Source organism: Odontesthes bonariensis, chromosome 18, assembly GCF_027942865.1.
Source record: "Odontesthes bonariensis isolate fOdoBon6 chromosome 18, fOdoBon6.hap1, whole genome shotgun sequence".
NCBI classification, from domain to species: Eukaryota; Metazoa; Chordata; class Actinopteri; order Atheriniformes; family Atherinopsidae; genus Odontesthes; species Odontesthes bonariensis.
Window position 1 is genome coordinate 7307307 of NC_134523.1, and position 18099 is coordinate 7325405.

An 18099-nucleotide genomic window follows, 5' to 3' on the forward strand; every position below is an offset into this window, starting at 1 on the left:
CTCAGATTGCCACAGCCCATATCACATCGCAATATTTAATCTTCACAACCTTCACATGTGAAGTCAGCCTCGGTGTGTCTCCATTTTGTTTCGCCTGAGCTTGGAATATGATTCAGAGCCCTATCTGACTCACCAGATGATCACTGTTTGGATGCTGCAACGATCCCTCCTAGTTTGTTGATTGCCCCTCTCCTCAGTCCCCAGCATTATACCCGCCATCAAAGCTCCTTCCCTGCAGTGTGCTGCTTAACCACGATGGATGCCTTCCAGCACAATTTGTGGTCAGCAAAGGGGTATTTGCATGGACACGTGTCCAATCGTTTAGCTGATATCCTACAGTGACAATCTTGAACAGAGGAGCAAAATCGTGGATAAGTCAGAGTAATCTTCTTTTTTTTTGGTCTAACTCGTTTTATGTTTGATTTTCCCCACCTCCGATGTGGTACTTAAGGATTTAGCAAATGGCTGAGGCTTGTTTTAATACAAAGAGATAAAAGGACGGACGGTAATAGATTGTAAAGAGCGGGATACACATGCAGTGAGAGAGCAGATGTTGGAACAGGAAATGACACTCAAAGTGACACTTGGGTGGCAGGATTTCCAGAGTTAGTTAAGTTAGGTGGGCAACATTGTCCCTCATAACAATCCATAAATCAAAACATTTATATTCATCTATATTAGATGGCTCAACCTGGAATTATTAACAATCATAACAGACACCTACCTTTTAATTTGCTTGCGTGTGTTCAAAAGTTCTACAGTTAAGTGGGTGGCCCAAGTTGATTTGATAGCCAGATCGGGCAAAGCTGCACTGGGAAGCTGGTGCTAATAAGAACAGGCACTTAGCTAAAACCTGTATCACTGGTTACTCATATTAAGGTTACTCATATTACTCAGTTAAGATAATCATTACTAACAACTGATATTGTACCCATTAAAGGACCAGTGACATATCATATATCATACATCAAAATGTGGCCATTCTTTCTGATTGTGACTATGAATAGTAGGTTTATCTTTTAGTATTTTCATGGTGTAGCAGTCACAGTGCCGTGTGGATTAAGAGTTTTTCAAACTTTGACAAAATCAACATTCCTGTGGGGGATGTTTACGTATGTGGATATAAACCAGATCTTCATTTTCTTTCCACAAAGGAAAAAGAGACAGAAACTGCCTAATTTACAACACCCTTAAGAGCTTTTGGGGAGTCGAACTCCAACAGACACTTGCCATTAAAATTGGAAAACTCGAATGAACAAAGAACTCACTCTTGGAAAAGTGGGAGACTTACTATCTTATCTAGACCATAACTCGAAAGTTGACACTTTAACACCCCTTTTCACCAGGAATCCGACCAGATGGCTACTCATGAACTAAGAAGACTCACTTTTAGTCAAATCTTAAACTATATTAAATGTGTTTGATAACCGTGTACAATTTCTTTCAGGTTTCCCGCTTGATCACAAGACGCATATAGAGACAATTTGTACGATTCTGGCTTAAATATTGACAAAGAACTGATTTTGGTGGAAAATGCCCAACCTGCCTGATGGAACCACATTGCCCCCTAGTGGTCTGCAGTGTTGATTAGTTGAACATATAAAGGACTCAGTAAAATGGATATGGAATGGACAATATATGCAGCTAGTAACTTCTAACGATGTCCCTTCGGTATCTATTTGGTATTTGTTTAGTGTCCCCATTGTTAACACAGAAATTAGCATTGTGTAATTCAATATTCATATGTCACGATTTCATAGATATTCATCTGAATTTTGAAAGTCATAATTGTCTTTACGTTGTGTGTTATTTTGATGTCTTTGTATTACAAGTCTATGTTATATCTTTAATCTGCATATCTTAACAAGATGTGGTGTTTTCAGAATCACCGAGACAAATGTTCTATGAGATGGGAGTAATGGAGAAACACAGAGTTCCTTTGTCTAAATCCAGAAATCCCCCTAGCACAGATCACCTTACAGAGACATGCACACAGTTCAAGCATGTCATTGGCTGAAAAAGTAGTGTAAGCCCCGCCTCCGAGAGTCAAAACCCGGAACCGCGGAAAACACAGTCTCTCTTGCTTTCTTGCCCTCTGGCGCTCGGGTGCTTGCTGGCTCGCTTCAGGCGTCTGCGCTTGCCCTCTGGTGCCCTGGATCTTGTTCCAGAAGGGTTCCAACCCAGAGTTTCAGAAGAAGATTTGAGCAGAAAACAGCTGCTCATAGACTTTTAGAAATGGTTTAAGCAGAAGAGAAGAGCTCGCCGGAGTTTGGGAGTTTTCCCATAATCTCAGGAGAGAGCGGAAGGACGTGTGGATAACGATGCAGCGGACGACCGGAGGAGACCCTCCAGAACCCAGTGAGACCCCGGAGACGGGAAAGAAAGACCCGAACAAAGAAACAGATTGAAATACTCTGAAGATGCACGTTTTACGTGTTTGTGTTCGTCCCTCGCCATCCACGTCCTAACCTCCGCTGGTTCACGCCATCATCACCTTTTCTTACCAAGAAAGCCAACTCCAAGCAACCTTTTATTAATCTTCTGTGAACTTAAGTTCACTTCATCAGAGAAAGCAGCAACGGACCAACTCTGACACAACGATGGATTTGATCATCCCACAGTAAAGCCCTCGACACCATCGTCCCCGTTTCCCGGTGAAAGAAGCAACTGAGACGGTAAAAGGGTCAGCCACCACAGCCAGGAAGGCCCAGAGAGCGGAAGAGAAATCCCCTCGGACCCCGCGTGGCCGCTACCATTGGTCCGAAACGACTGAACAGAACTTCAGCACAGTAAGACCGACCCGTTTTCACCTTAAAGTGGGTTTGATGGATGTCTCGAGGCTTTCACAGAATGATAAATTAATCCGAAATGTCAGTACAGTATTTAGATTCAAATAGTCAGCCAACCCAAACTATTTGAATAAATCCAGTATTTTCCCATTCCCCATATTTTATTTTATATTCACTAAGTGTTTTATATAATCACCCATATTCCATGCATCTCCTGTTTGTTTAAAGGTTCATGTCTAAGATCATATCATTGTAATAAACAGCTCATATATCTATATATATGTTATAATCACAGATTGTGTCGTATGCTTTCTTTACGTAATGTCTGTCCAACCAAACGAGAACTTCACGAAAGTAGCGAGATATGAGACTGAATATTAATTTAACACCAGGATCGTAAGATTTCGAACAGTTTTCCGACCTGACTGTGACTTAAAATTAAGTCAAAACCTAGGTTGGTGGTGCCCCCCCTAAATTCGAGGTAAGGTTTATTTGAGACTGTAAGAACATCTCATAAATCCTTATATTTAATAGGTATATAAATACCCGGTAACGCTACATATTTTTGGTGCGCCGTGCGAGGCGTTTTACGGTAGACTGACTTACGTGAAGGAAAGCATAAACATGATATTGGCTGGTTCATTATCTGTGTGCGAGCAATGCAAGCAGTGGCTGTGTCTGTCTTTATAAACTTAGAATGACTAAAAGCACTTTATCAGAGTAATCGTGGACGCATGATAACTCTCCAAATCCGTGGGTGCGCAATATTAATTGCACACCGCAGAAGAGCAGCCAGCTGTCGCTGTCTCGACCCAGAATAAAGATTGCATGCACAGCGTAAGAACGCTGAATTTAAAGGCCTGGCCGTAGTTGCGAGTTTCCAACACGGTTGATTTTATTTTTATGAGTATCACAAATTCAGCCGCGAGTCCCGGTGAATTTAGTCAACTCAGAGCCTCCTCAAACACAGGAGTTTTGATCCGCTGTAATCTTGCAGCCGGACATAAAAAAAGCATCAAGGTGCTATATTGAAACCCCATGAAGTGGGGGAGCGAGTTTAAACGTTGTTCAACGGAGCGTTGTGACGCCTAAAATAAAGTAATACAGATTACTTATTGAAAGTTAAAGCTGCTGAGCTTAACTGAATGAATCAGAGCCGTCGCTCCTGATAAAATAAATGAATAAAATAAATAAATAAAATACACACGGTCACAAAACGTGATCGCATGAATGACTTAAACAGTCAATTGTTTTTGTATTATTAAATAAACGACCGGAACGCCGTGTCTGTTGAACCCAGTTGAAAGAAAAACTGAGGGTGTGTTTATTTTTAAAATGCTTACAAGCCCTAACTAAAATAATATACGGCAGTAGTGGACAGACCAATTTTGCTGCAGAAAAATTGAGTTGGTGACTCTATTCGTTGTTATTATCAAAGTTGGTGACTTTTAGAAGCATTCTGAACTGAGGCCGCCGTGTCAAGCATTGTGAATGTTGCAAAGCTGTGTTTAAAAGTTTGTGAGCAAACTACAACATCGCTTGTGCACTGTCTGTGAGAGAAGTTAACCCTTTCATTCCCCAGTTGAAATGAGGCAAATTAACTGAGTCCTTGAAAGACTATTGGTGGGCGGTGCTAGAAATCGTCACCAGTGACGTCAACTCCTCACTCCCTTCTCTCAAACCCGCCCACTTGAAGTTTTGGACATGTGAGCGCTCAGGATCACATTAAATAGGATCACGAAGAAAGCTGATCATTTTGCTTGGTACTAACGAATACCAGCTTTATTTGAATATTCTTTAATGCATTTGAATCAATTGTTCGACATAAACAATACCAACTTTGTTATTTGGAAACATTAATTGAAGCTAATTTATCTCAAATGTGTGTCTTTCACCAAATCAGATTACCTTAACAGGAACTGATTATAAGACACTAAGGCTTAAAGAAAACAACAGCCCAGAGCTTGTATGTTCCCTTTTGTGTTAGCATTAATGTTTTCCCTCTTTTTACCATAACGGTTAATGATAAGCTTCTAAATTAAATGCATTTCTTCCAGTTTTGAGTAAAATAACACAGTCGTGTTTATTTTAACATCCTTCCTTATTTGTTTCTCAAGTAAACAAATTCAAAAGGAAGAAATTAATTTCAGGAGAACAATCCTTATTCCCAACTACCTTCACATTAACCCAACTATTTTCCCTTGTTCCAAACTCAAACTTATTTTCAGAAAGAACCCTTTCTGAGACAAGTGAAAAACAAGATGATGGACTTAACAAAACAGTTGATACTGGGTTATGCCTTAAAGAAAAGATGCATTAAAACACCTGAAACAGAGCAAATCAGTGTAAAGCCATCGGCTGAGACAAAAGCTAAAAAGCCTAAAGAAGAATCTCTGACCAAAATGTTAAGTAGTCTAGCTGTGGTGTTCGTTAAACATGCACACCAAGTGATGGAACAAGCCGCTGACAAACTTAAAACTCGGTCACAGAAAAAGCCACAGTTTCAGGAGGAAATCAAATTCCTCCAACACCAACTTAAAGCCACTGAGAGGGCATCCAGCCAAGCTAATGCCCAAGTAACAGAGTTAACAACACAGGTTGAAAACTCAAACCAACAAATTATTCAACTCAATGAAAACAACAAAAAGCTTGAACAGCTACTTCAAAACTGCCAACAAGAGCTGATTTCAACCCAAGTCCAACTGAAGAAGGTGGACCAAGCACAAAAACAGTCCCAGCAATCTCTACACATGGTTCTGCAGAAAGTGCAGGATTTAACAGTCAAAGTGCCAACTGATGACAAGCATCTTAATGTTGAGCAGGAACAAATGCAGCTGTTGACAGAACAGCTAAGCAAAGCTAAGGATGAGCAAAACGCCGCTCATCCACAGCAGGAACACCTATCAGATAAACCAGAAGGTGTTGAGATAGACCTACGTCAGTCTTTGGAGACTGGACATGAACAGGAAACACATGGCTTCCCCCAGGAAGACAGAGGGAACCCTTTTCTTGAAGTGAAAACAGCCTACAAGAGCTCAATTATTTCACCCCCGTCTTCAACGACAACAAATTCTTTCAGATCTGAAAAGATTGTTTATGATCCAGGTAAACCGGATCAATCATTTCCCACTCTAGGACCCCAAGTTCCACAAGCTCCCTCTGACGAAGAGCTTGACAAAATTGCTCGCCATGTGCCCAGATTCGAACCGACTCTTGGGACGCCACATGACACCCGAGCATATTTGGACGACATTGATTTCTTCCTGCGAAGGTTTCCAAACGCATCAGTTAACAACAAATTCTACTTGATTAAGGTTACATCTAGCCGCGAAGTCAGTAGATTCATTGAACGTCAACCCGATTACATCCGGAACGACTATACACTCCTCTGCCAAGCACTCGAACGCGAGTTTTCAGATGAGCTGACCCCATCTGGCTTAACCGCTGCCATGATGGTTAAACAGGGACGGAATGAGCTGCCTCAGCAGTATTATTACCGCCTCCTCAAAGCTTATTTTGGTTTCAGCAACAAGGTAGGAATGGAAGAAGACATGAGTTTCAAAACTCTTTTCCTTCAAAACCTCCATCCGACTACCAGCTATCACTTAGGAGTTATAGCTAACCCTCACACTGCTACCATTCAGCAGCTACGTGAATGGGCCAGTCTAGGTTTCCAAAAACATAGACAAGCTAAACAGCCAGAACCCATCACCACACAGACCCAGAACCCTGGTTCTTGGTCCCCAGAGTTAGAAGTGGGACAAAGTGGCAGACCTCCAGCAGAGGTCCCCCACTGGCCACATTCTCAACGGCCTAAGAAAGGCTCCAAACACAACTATTCCAAATCCTCATGGCCCAGCCATGAACCAACTCACTGCCACAGTGAAAACCACAGTGTTCATTCAAACCCGCAAAAAGACATGTCTTTTCAAAATCGACATGACCAGCAGTCTGCTCGAAACCGCAACCGCAATTATAGACTTCGGTCTCGCTATAAACCATCACACACTGCATGGTCACAACCATCACCAGATCAGAAAACAACTGAGATGAGCAGAGTCATCGACAAGGACCACATCAAAGCTCAGCAATGGTCTAGTGAAATAAGTGCCATCAGTCAAGATGATATTGATAGCCTGAAAAGTGTGCTACTAAAAGAAAAGAAAAGTTCAGAACCCAACCGTGCTAACAGAGACTTAGAAATGCTAGCCTGTTCCTGGAGGTAGGACCATACACTCCAACAAACATTCTAGTAACCCCGAATACCAAACCTTTAACCATAGCTAACTCTTAAAGGAAGCAAAGAAGCTTACCCTCAAAATATCACTTACCCAATCACGATAAAACTACTCCGTAGAATCATGATGCCTCAAGATTGAATCCAGGACACCTCAGTGTTCAAAACTTCAATTTTCAAGTCTATCATCATCTGGTGACACACTCAACTTACCTTATTTCACCCATGTGACATCTACAAATGGGGGAAACTGGTCTATAACTGAATTAAAAGCAAAATTAGCAGTGAAATGCTGACAACAGCTTTCACCATGGATCCTCTAGTTAGAATATCACTCGTTGCTACTGTACAGTGAAGCCCTGTCCAGGACCGCCGCCGCGACAAATATGTTACACATTACTGTTCGTATAAAGTCCTGCGAATATTGCTCACACTCAGGTAGTAAACGTGCTCATTTCCTAACTATTAAGAAATACCACATCCTAGATCATGACTCTAACATGAGTAAAATTCTCCCCTAACATTGATCTTTTTCCAAAAGAAATCTGCATGCTTTTACTAGGATTTTCCATTTGAAATTATATAGGCTTAGAAACCTTTACTTATGAACATTATCTTTAGCTATTAGACATTTACTACGTAGGTTAAGTAAGCTTAACAAAATTACGTTTATAGCCATTGTACGTTTATAGCCATTGTTGTGTCAGAATTGTATTAGGCTGTCTCGAGACACCCACCATAACCCTCTTGAGAGTCCTAGCAACCACCAGACTCGGACACACTGGACTTCTTCACCTGCGATTCGGATCAGCCACGAGTTCAGATCCGATTCGAATGGGGGAATGTAGCAGTCACAGTGCCGTGTGGATTAAGAGTTTTTCAAACTTTGACAAAATCAACATTCCTGTGGGGGATGTTTACGTATGTGGATATAAACCAGATCTTCATTTTCTTTCCACAAAGGAAAAAGAGACAGAAACTGCCTAATTTACAACACCCTTAAGAGCTTTTGGGGAGTCGAACTCCAACAGACACTTGCCATTAAAATTGGAAAACTCGAATGAACAAAGAACTCACTCTTGGAAAAGTGGGAGACTTACTATCTTATCTAGACCATAACTCGAAAGTTGACACTTTAACACCCCTTTTCACCAGGAATCCGACCAGATGGCTACTCATGAACTAAGAAGACTCACTTTTAGTCAAATCTTAAACTATATTAAATGTGTTTGATAACCGTGTACAATTTCTTTCAGGTTTCCCGCTTGATCACAAGACGCATATAGAGACAATTTGTACGATTCTGGCTTAAATATTGACAAAGAACTGATTTTGGTGGAAAATGCCCAACCTGCCTGATGGAACCACATTGCCCCCTAGTGGTCTGCAGTGTTGATTAGTTGAACATATAAAGGACTCAGTAAAATGGATATGGAATGGACAATATATGCAGCTAGTAACTTCTAACGATGTCCCTTCGGTATCTATTTGGTATTTGTTTAGTGTCCCCATTGTTAACACAGAAATTAGCATTGTGTAATTCAATATTCATATGTCACGATTTCATAGATATTCATCTGAATTTTGAAAGTCATAATTGTCTTTACGTTGTGTGTTATTTTGATGTCTTTGTATTACAAGTCTATGTTATATCTTTAATCTGCATATCTTAACAAGATGTGGTGTTTTCAGAATCACCGAGACAAATGTTCTATGAGATGGGAGTAATGGAGAAACACAGAGTTCCTTTGTCTAAATCCAGAAATCCCCCTAGCACAGATCACCTTACAGAGACATGCACACAGTTCAAGCATGTCATTGGCTGAAAAAGTAGTGTAAGCCCCGCCTCCGAGAGTCAAAACCCGGAACCGCGGAAAACACAGTCTCTCTTGCTTTCTTGCCCTCTGGCGCTCGGGTGCTTGCTGGCTCGCTTCAGGCGTCTGCGCTTGCCCTCTGGTGCCCTGGATCTTGTTCCAGAAGGGTTCCAACCCAGAGTTTCAGAAGAAGATTTGAGCAGAAAACAGCTGCTCATAGACTTTTAGAAATGGTTTAAGCAGAAGAGAAGAGCTCGCCGGAGTTTGGGAGTTTTCCCATAATCTCAGGAGAGAGCGGAAGGACGTGTGGATAACGATGCAGCGGACGACCGGAGGAGACCCTCCAGAACCCAGTGAGACCCCGGAGACGGGAAAGAAAGACCCGAACAAAGAAACAGATTGAAATACTCTGAAGATGCACGTTTTACGTGTTTGTGTTCGTCCCTCGCCATCCACGTCCTAACCTCCGCTGGTTCACGCCATCATCACCTTTTCTTACCAAGAAAGCCAACTCCAAGCAACCTTTTATTAATCTTCTGTGAACTTAAGTTCACTTCATCAGAGAAAGCAGCAACGGACCAACTCTGACACAACGATGGATTTGATCATCCCACAGTAAAGCCCTCGACACCATCGTCCCCGTTTCCCGGTGAAAGAAGCAACTGAGACGGTAAAAGGGTCAGCCACCACAGCCAGGAAGGCCCAGAGAGCGGAAGAGAAATCCCCTCGGACCCCGCGTGGCCGCTACCATTGGTCCGAAACGACTGAACAGAACTTCAGCACAGTAAGACCGACCCGTTTTCACCTTAAAGTGGGTTTGATGGATGTCTCGAGGCTTTCACAGAATGATAAATTAATCCGAAATGTCAGTACAGTATTTAGATTCAAATAGTCAGCCAACCCAAACTATTTGAATAAATCCAGTATTTTCCCATTCCCCATATTTTATTTTATATTCACTAAGTGTTTTATATAATCACCCATATTCCATGCATCTCCTGTTTGTTTAAAGGTTCATGTCTAAGATCATATCATTGTAATAAACAGCTCATATATCTATATATATGTTATAATCACAGATTGTGTCGTATGCTTTCTTTACGTAATGTCTGTCCAACCAAACGAGAACTTCACGAAAGTAGCGAGATATGAGACTGAATATTAATTTAACACCAGGATCGTAAGATTTCGAACAGTTTTCCGACCTGACTGTGACTTAAAATTAAGTCAAAACCTAGGTTGGTGGTGCCCCCCCTAAATTCGAGGTAAGGTTTATTTGAGACTGTAAGAACATCTCATAAATCCTTATATTTAATAGGTATATAAATACCCGGTAACGCTACAATGGGATTATCCAAAGAGCACATGAAGGATTTTGATTAACTGACAGAACCTACACAGACCTAAGAGCCCACCTAAGGGTCAGGGCGTCCCTCGGTCTCTGTTTAAAGTGACTGTTCAAATTTTTAGTTGAAAAGTCAATCAAGTGACCACGAAAAGATGGGGAATGACTACAAGGAGATATGAAATTAGGTCATTTTTTAAAAACATGCTAGAAACAGCTGCAAGGATTGCTTCTGAGATAAACTAGAAATAACAGATACAAATAAGTTTCAATAAAAGCAAGGACTAAATTTACAGAATGTGCTCTCAGTCTCTCGCAGCTTCTTGATACATGTGTTAACTTTCGATGTATCCAAGTTCAACTGATAGTTGTGTTTGTATGGAGAGTAACATGGAAAGACTTCAGTGTAAGAAGAGCAGAAGCAGTGTGATGAACTTATATTCAAGGATAGAATCATGGACTCGGGGGTAAAAAACTAATAAATGAAATCTGTGAAAAGGTATTCAAGCAGCTTGAGTCTTTGATTACCAAAAAATCTGAAAAGATGTCAGTTTAGCAATGCTCCAGTGTTGATGAATTTTGCCTCAAAAACATGGTGGAAACTTTCAACACAGCTATTTTACAAACTGGTTGATTCCATTTCCAGATGTTGTCAGTTAGTTCTAAACTGAATACAAGCACGCTTAAAAACACATTTAGATATCAAAAAGCTATCTTTTTTTCCTTTGTTTTTTTTTTTTTCAAGTACAGAACATGCTTCTTTTTGTGCTCACTTATTTTTCTGTCATTTGCTCAGGGATTTTGTTAGGCTATCAAATACATCTATAATTTATTTTGGTCTTTTACAGCCAAACTTATATAGTGAGTAACGAAGAAGAAATAAATGAAAATGGACTCAGAAGGGCTTTGAACTGATAGAATGGGTTTGGTGATATTCCTGATATTCGTGTCACAAACACTTTGTTGGCTGGACAGATTTGGATAGAATATGTAACTAAAACAATGAGCGTATTAAAGGAGAAATTGCAGGTGAATGGTGTAAATTTTTATCAATGAAATATCACCAGCAGCTATTACCTACAAAAGACAAAAAAAAGAAGTTTCTTTATCTTGTCTCCTTTTGTCCCTAAATTAATCTGAAAATAATATGTTTAACCAGCAAAACATCAGTTTTTGCTACGTTTTCAGGGTTAATATGCTCTGTGAATGAACCCCCAAACCTTTAGCTGATAAAAAAGTATAAAACTAAATGTTCTGGTGTACGCAGGTCTTACTGAAGAGGAGATTTCTTAGATTTTTGAGTATGAAGAAAACATTTTGAGAGGAGATACAGATTTGCGAGTTTGAAGCATGCTTCGAAGCTTCGGTGTTATTTATAAAAAAAAAACGAGTGTAGGGGCATAGTACTATAACTTGTTTTAAGAGACACACATCTCTCTTTCTTTTAAATAAATAATTGACAGTTCTCGTTTATTTTTGAAAACCGGAAGTCACCACATGCTGTTGAAAGTTAGCGCTGAGTTTCTCAGTCGTCTCCGTGGTGTAAGATAATAACTAAGCTAATAACTAAGAACACAGTGTATCGTCACAGAGAGCATAGCATATTTTAAAATGAAAATGTTTTTACTTTCTTCCTTGTCTGTCACAAATATTGCAAAATAGCACATTAAAAAACAAATCTACTTCTTCTCCTCCACACAGTCTTCTTCTGCGGTTCAATGTGTTGTTCTATGTTGAGCATCAACGTTGAGCACCGCCACCAGATGGCACCCGCAAAGGAGTCATTGAGCTCCGCCTCCTCAACGTTCCGCCCCCTCAACGTTGATCTCCGCCCCGATCTGCAGTCAGGGGGTGTCTCGTCCTACGTGTTGCAGTTCCCCTTATGTGCCACCAGGGGACAATCTGTGTAATTCAAGACCGGCAGCGCACTAAATTACTTCATCAGTGAAAAGCAGGAAGGTCGTGTGCTACACATGTGCTACACAATTAGAGCTGAGACTGTTTACTGCTTTAGTTTTATTTCCGTCAACGGCACAAGTTCGAAAGTGCCAGAAGGCTGGAGTAAAATAAGATTCATTTACATTATTGAGGCCAAATACGTAGCTTTTATCGCAATTCAACATGCATTTTTGTGTACCTCATTTGGAGCTGTGAAAGAAACAGAACTACCTCCGTCTCTTTGTGAGATGGTACGTTACAGTTTAAAAAAAAAAACGAGCAGATGCAGTGGTGCTTGTAACCAAAACCTTCGTGGTTGAGCAAAACTTCAACAACCGTTGAAGCGGTAATGTGCGGATACTACAATATATTTAAATATAGTTGATTTTTGCATACGTAGATAACTTCCAATTAGTCTTAACTAGATGCAGCTGTTCGCTCTCTGCGCCCCCACAAGTAGGTCAAAAGCGAGCGCTCATTGGTATTTGATATTTTAACCTAAAACCGTTTTATTAAGTTATGGAGACTCGTTTGCTTTACATTGGAAGCGTCCTGGCACTTATTTATGCTCGGAGTAGAGAATAGAGGGGCCCTTTACCAAAGCTGGATTCAAAGGTAAACTTTTTTAAGTTGTTCATTTGGGGTGATGGAGTTTTTCCTCTTTTTGTTGTCGATTTAAAAAGAAGAATAAATACAACGACAAAAGAGTAAAATAGAATCCGGCTAAGCTGCTTAAAAATGAGATGGAAAAATACTTTTGCATTTTGAATTGCAAAGAATAAGTTGTAATTTAAATTAAGACAATTCACTCATTTTTATTATTATTTTTTTTCTCCCCCAAACATGTAAGAAAGCTAACTAACAGTGCACAAATGTGCCTTGGCTTCTACAATTTAAGCAATGTTTTTCTTTTTCAGTTTTTTGGTCAGTTGTCCTGGTGTCTGTGTCATACACACTTGGGCCACTTGGCTTTAAGAGCAGAGATCATCTATGGCAGAGAAATAAGGCAACTGCTACACTGTACAGTGTTTTATAGTGAACGCCTATGACATGCATGCATTTCTATTATTAAAAAAAAAAAAAAGTACTCTATGAGCGGTTACTGATTTCAGATCTGGATCTTTGAGGTGCAGTAATCACAGTTATCTGTGTTGAAGCTGTTCTCTCCTGTTTCCACCCAGGGTGCAAGATTTGATTTCGTTTGAAGGGGCTGGTTAATTTTATTCAAATGTTGTCCATGCTGCATTCCTATACCTGCATAATAATTTGTATATTTGTTTTCCTATTTTCAATCTGTAAGTGTTCTGAATCTTAGAAGAGATTAGTTGTAATAAGGCATGGGCCGCTTACCGGCTTCAAGGTATAAAAAGTCAAGGTTTCAAAACCACTAAAATTTTCTGTGGTAAAGTTATTTTATTTTTCTTGTTTTTAATTACAGAAATTCAAAATACGCATTTTAGAGCTGTAATCATAATACCGTGAAACCGTGATGTTTTTGCCCAAGGTTATCATACCGTCAGTATCTCATACTGGCCCATGCCTAGTTGTAATCCACAAGGCTAAAAGAGGTTAAGAAGATCAAATAGTACGATCAAATAGCCTCACTTTGGTCCAGCAATCCTGAAACTGATGGTCGAACATAAAGTGGAAAGACTGTATTTACTGTAACAGTAGATCTCCATTATTGCTTTACTCAGAGTGAAGCAGTCCTTTCAGAAACCCATTGCCAGTTGAATTTTGGATCTACAAATGACTCGTTCGAGCATTAGCAATGCTTGTTGACTCAGAGTCGGATACTTTTGTTTGTGGTCGTTTGAGCTGTTTATTCATTTCCACACTGGCTGTTGTGTTTCAATTTCTATCTCTGCTAATAGAGTAAAATCTGTTTAGATTTCTTGTGCTGTTGAGGTCTTGGTATTCTAACAAATTGTGGCTGATTCTTAAACTCATTATCCACAGAATTGTCTGTCAACACCTGCAGGAATGTCTGGGTTTATTGAAACCAGCTTTTTGGAAGCCAGCTTCATACCTGATCTTGCAACCGACTGTGCCGGGGATTGTATCTTTTGTCTTACCGTTCTCGTCCTTCTCTCCATTTGTTTCCAGGTTAACTGGGTTCCAGCTGCCTTCACCCATTGTGAGTACAGGCTCTAGGCTCACCTTGTGGCTACTGTCTGACTATGCAGTCAGCGGGCAGGGATTTAAAGCCGTCTATGAAGGTAACACAGCTTACATGTTAATATCATTGGACTGTTTTTATTTTTTTTGTTTTTTTGTTTTTTTTCCCCATAAATTTCAGCATCAATTTGCATAAAGTAATGTGATTTGAATTTCACATTTTGAAGTTGCATTTGAAAGTGTGATTCCCTTATATGTTTCTACATTATAGCTTCCACAACAGTAATTCATGCAAATAGTTTTTGATATAATGGGATCTCTCCAAACAATGATGAAAACAAAGGGAGAGAGAAATAATATGGTGATATATTCTCGTTTATTTGGCTAATTGCATCATCACATTGTTGAGTTTAAATCTGTTTTATCCAAATGTCAGCTATAACTTGCCAGACCTGCTCTGGCTACTTGATCATGGTGTCATTGAATACGGCATGACCTGTGGTGTGAGGATAATAATGCTAGTAGTTTTCAGCTCCATGTAAGAAGAATTATATTCCCGGGAGGAGAAGGAAATTCGAGCTAATGATGAATGAGGCTAATTACTGACAGAATTTTCATATTATTAGAGATGTTGTTAATGTTGGAATATTGTCTGTTGGGTGGACATTAGGAGACACACAGTGTGACTCGATAGGACAACAGACCAAAGAGACTATTAACTCTACTGGGAAGCAACTGGGACATAATGGTGTCTTTAGGCCGGCGCACACCTTTACGATTCGTGTACGATTTTGTCGGCCCGATGACTTCGCATGGGAATCGTAAAGGTGTGCGGTAGCCGACAAACGATTTTGTCGTTTGTCGTTTCATTGGATCAAATCAAACATGTTTGATATTTCCGTACGGATTTTCCTTGTGCCGAATACAATCGTATGTGTGTGCGGTCTCTGTTCCGATGTCATCGCGCAGGATTATTTAAACAGCCAATGGGAATAGCGCACTTAGTCACGTTGGACGACTACGACATTTTCAGTTTGAAAGTCACGTGATTTGTGGCTTCCTATTTTGGTCATGTGATAACATTCGGTCAAAAATATCGTAGGTTCGCAAGTGAGTGCGGTGGACGTGCGAGCGTGTCAAATACGGTCCGAATTGTTATGCCGATCACCCGACAAACGATGCAGCGATGACATCGTAAAGGTGTGCGCCGGCCTTTTCTCGTTTGTGGTAATCAAACTTTGATATGTCACCCACGGCTCTCACCTTGGGTGATGTCACACTCACTTGCTGTAAATATTTTTATTATGTTTTATTTAAGTCTTTAAATGATTCATTTGGTGGTTTAAGTGCTTTCACCTCATGAGCTACTAATGTATTTGTTTTTCAGTTGCATAAACCTGCGCGAAGAGACTGTATAATCCATGAAATAACCATATGAAAGTGAAGCAAAGTGTGTTGAAAATAATGTAGATCTGAAGTTGTGTGATAACTTTGATGCCAGGGAGACGAGTTGAAGGATATCTAGTCTATTTAGCAGTGGGCCAATGAATATAAATAGTTGTAATACAACTCCTGGTAAAAGTGATTGAATCGCCACACCATTATTTTATAAAGAAGAAAAACCAAACGTGTATAACACAACACTATTATTTAGTTAGTTAATACTTTGTTAGACCTCCTCTGGCTTTTATGATGGATTGAATTCTATGAAAATATGTTCTTCATCAATCAGTTTCTTCCTTTCTTGGAGAGGAGTTAAAATTTGCACGATGGAGCCCTTGTCATGTCATTTTTCAATTTCCACCATAGATCTCCAAGTGAGTTGAGATCCAGACTATTTGCTGGCCATGTCATTAAGTTGATGTCCTTCTAGAAAAAATTATTTTGAAAACTTGGTTTTGTGACAAGATGGTGAAAGGTGTCCAAAACTTAAGTGTACACAGCTTAATTTACTGTAGAGGTAGTGACTGCCATCTCCACTGCTCGTTTACCTGACATGTCGTCATGAATGTCATGAATAATCGTGGACTTTAGTTTACCTGAGGCAGTCGTGGACGTTTCATTGGAACTGCACGGCAAAAAACCTCGAGGATCATCTCCTTGCTCAATGCAGATTCATGATCGATGACTGGAAACAACTTCCATCTAATCATTTACAATCCATGATTACATTTCTTTAGCCCATTGTAACCCTGCTTTCTTTTGTATAGGCGTCAGTGACGGTTTATGTTTGCGTTTTCTGGTTTTGAAAACCCATTTCCCTCAGCTGGTTTCGTATAGTTTGGTCACAAATACTTTGGTACAAATTTTCATGCAGTAAAATATCAGACTTTGAACATTTGATATGCTCCCAGTCAGGATGGAACTAGGCCTGTAAATGCTTGTTTCTTATGTTTTTCATTTCATGTTGCTAACCGCTAACAGTAGCCACAGAGGAAAACGTTTTTTTGCCAGTAGAGTAGTTGTGCTTAACAGAGGGGCATCTGTGTACCTCCGAGATTGTCTTTTGCCCTTTGTACAGATATCATTTAGTCTTTGTGTGGGGGGTTTTACTGAATGAATATACTTCCATTTTCTCATGTGAGATAAGTATCTTCTTTTTTTCATAGCCTGATTTGGCTTTTCCCTGTACAGTTTTTGGCAGCAAAACCTTAGCACTCTTAACATCTTTTTTTATTTATGTCTGCTACCATTTTGGTGTAAGACCGTCTTGCGTATATTAGATATCTGCTCTTTTTCAACTTGCATTGCAATACGCGTAAGTGCTGCACAGTCTATCTCGCCAACACCCTGCTAATGGCCGAGACCACTCTGGAATCTCTCCCCTTAATCACCATGGCAACCACCCGTCTCATTTTCTTCTTTTTCTCCTCCATTTCTTTGCAAACTCTTCATGTTTAATCTGTAGCAATAGAGAAGGAGGCTACATGAAGCAAAATGAATTAAAAGCATTTGCTGAGCCCCTGAAAAAAAAATCTACTGAGGGTTAGAGGAGCACTCTTATCTCTTCATGCGTTTCTGCAGTCCTTGCACTCCACCATCGCTTGTTTTTAGTTTGTTTGTTTTCGATGTATTTTCTGTGCTTACTTGTCTCTCTCTTCTTTTTCTACTACACCTTGAATATAATCTTCCATACCTCCCAAGTTGTTGTCTTCCCTAATGTTATTGCTCACTTTCTCTCTTTGTATAATAATAATAAAAAAAAAAAACGCAATGTTCTTCCAGTCATGTGTTGCCAAGTTTCTCTTCCGTCTGTGTCTTAGCTGCATAGTCAATGTGTCTCCCAACTGGGTCATCTGAGGAAAAACCTCAGCCAGCCCTGCTGCATGACTCAAGCATTTGTTTCTCTAGCAAGTCCGCAGGTGTCTCAAATGGGGTAAAAGAAAATGTACTCGATATAATATTAAACAGTAAACATTATATTTCTCCATGTTTGTCACAGCTTTCACATTTTTTCAGCTGGATCTTTAAACTGGTGTGTAGAAACATTTAGCACACAGTTTCAGCTCATTGTTATGTCATTCATCGTGTTATTGTTATGATTGGAAATCTTTTAGACCAGTAAAGTGAGGTGAGACTTAACTGTTCAGTGTCTCTTCGTAGTTGTTGCTGCCATTTATTTTGTGCAAGTTGTGGTGACTCAAAGCATATCTAAATGGGAAATGGTGATGCCATTTAACTGTTCAATATGAATTTCACTATTACAGCATGAGTTCATGGTAAATCGTTTAATTTGGTCTATGGTATGCAACTGTGCTCTGGCACTGTCTTGGGGACCAGGAAAGGCCACACTCACTTCAAATGTCAATGTGCTTTCGGGCTGCCAGTAGCTGCATTAGGCAGGAATTTAAATGTACA

The 18099-nt window shown here is 40.0% G+C and overlaps 1 protein-coding gene across 1 annotated transcript in view; it reads left to right on the forward strand.

Annotated features, from left to right (window-relative positions):
• Window positions 1-18099, forward strand: part of csmd2 (CUB and Sushi multiple domains 2) — a 227750-nt gene that overhangs the window by 34441 nt on the left and 175210 nt on the right. Inside the window, exon 3 of the mRNA XM_075449084.1 lies at window positions 14230-14342. Within this exon, the coding sequence (XP_075305199.1) occupies window positions 14230-14342 (113 nt within the window). The remainder of the gene's footprint in view (window positions 1-14229; window positions 14343-18099) is intronic.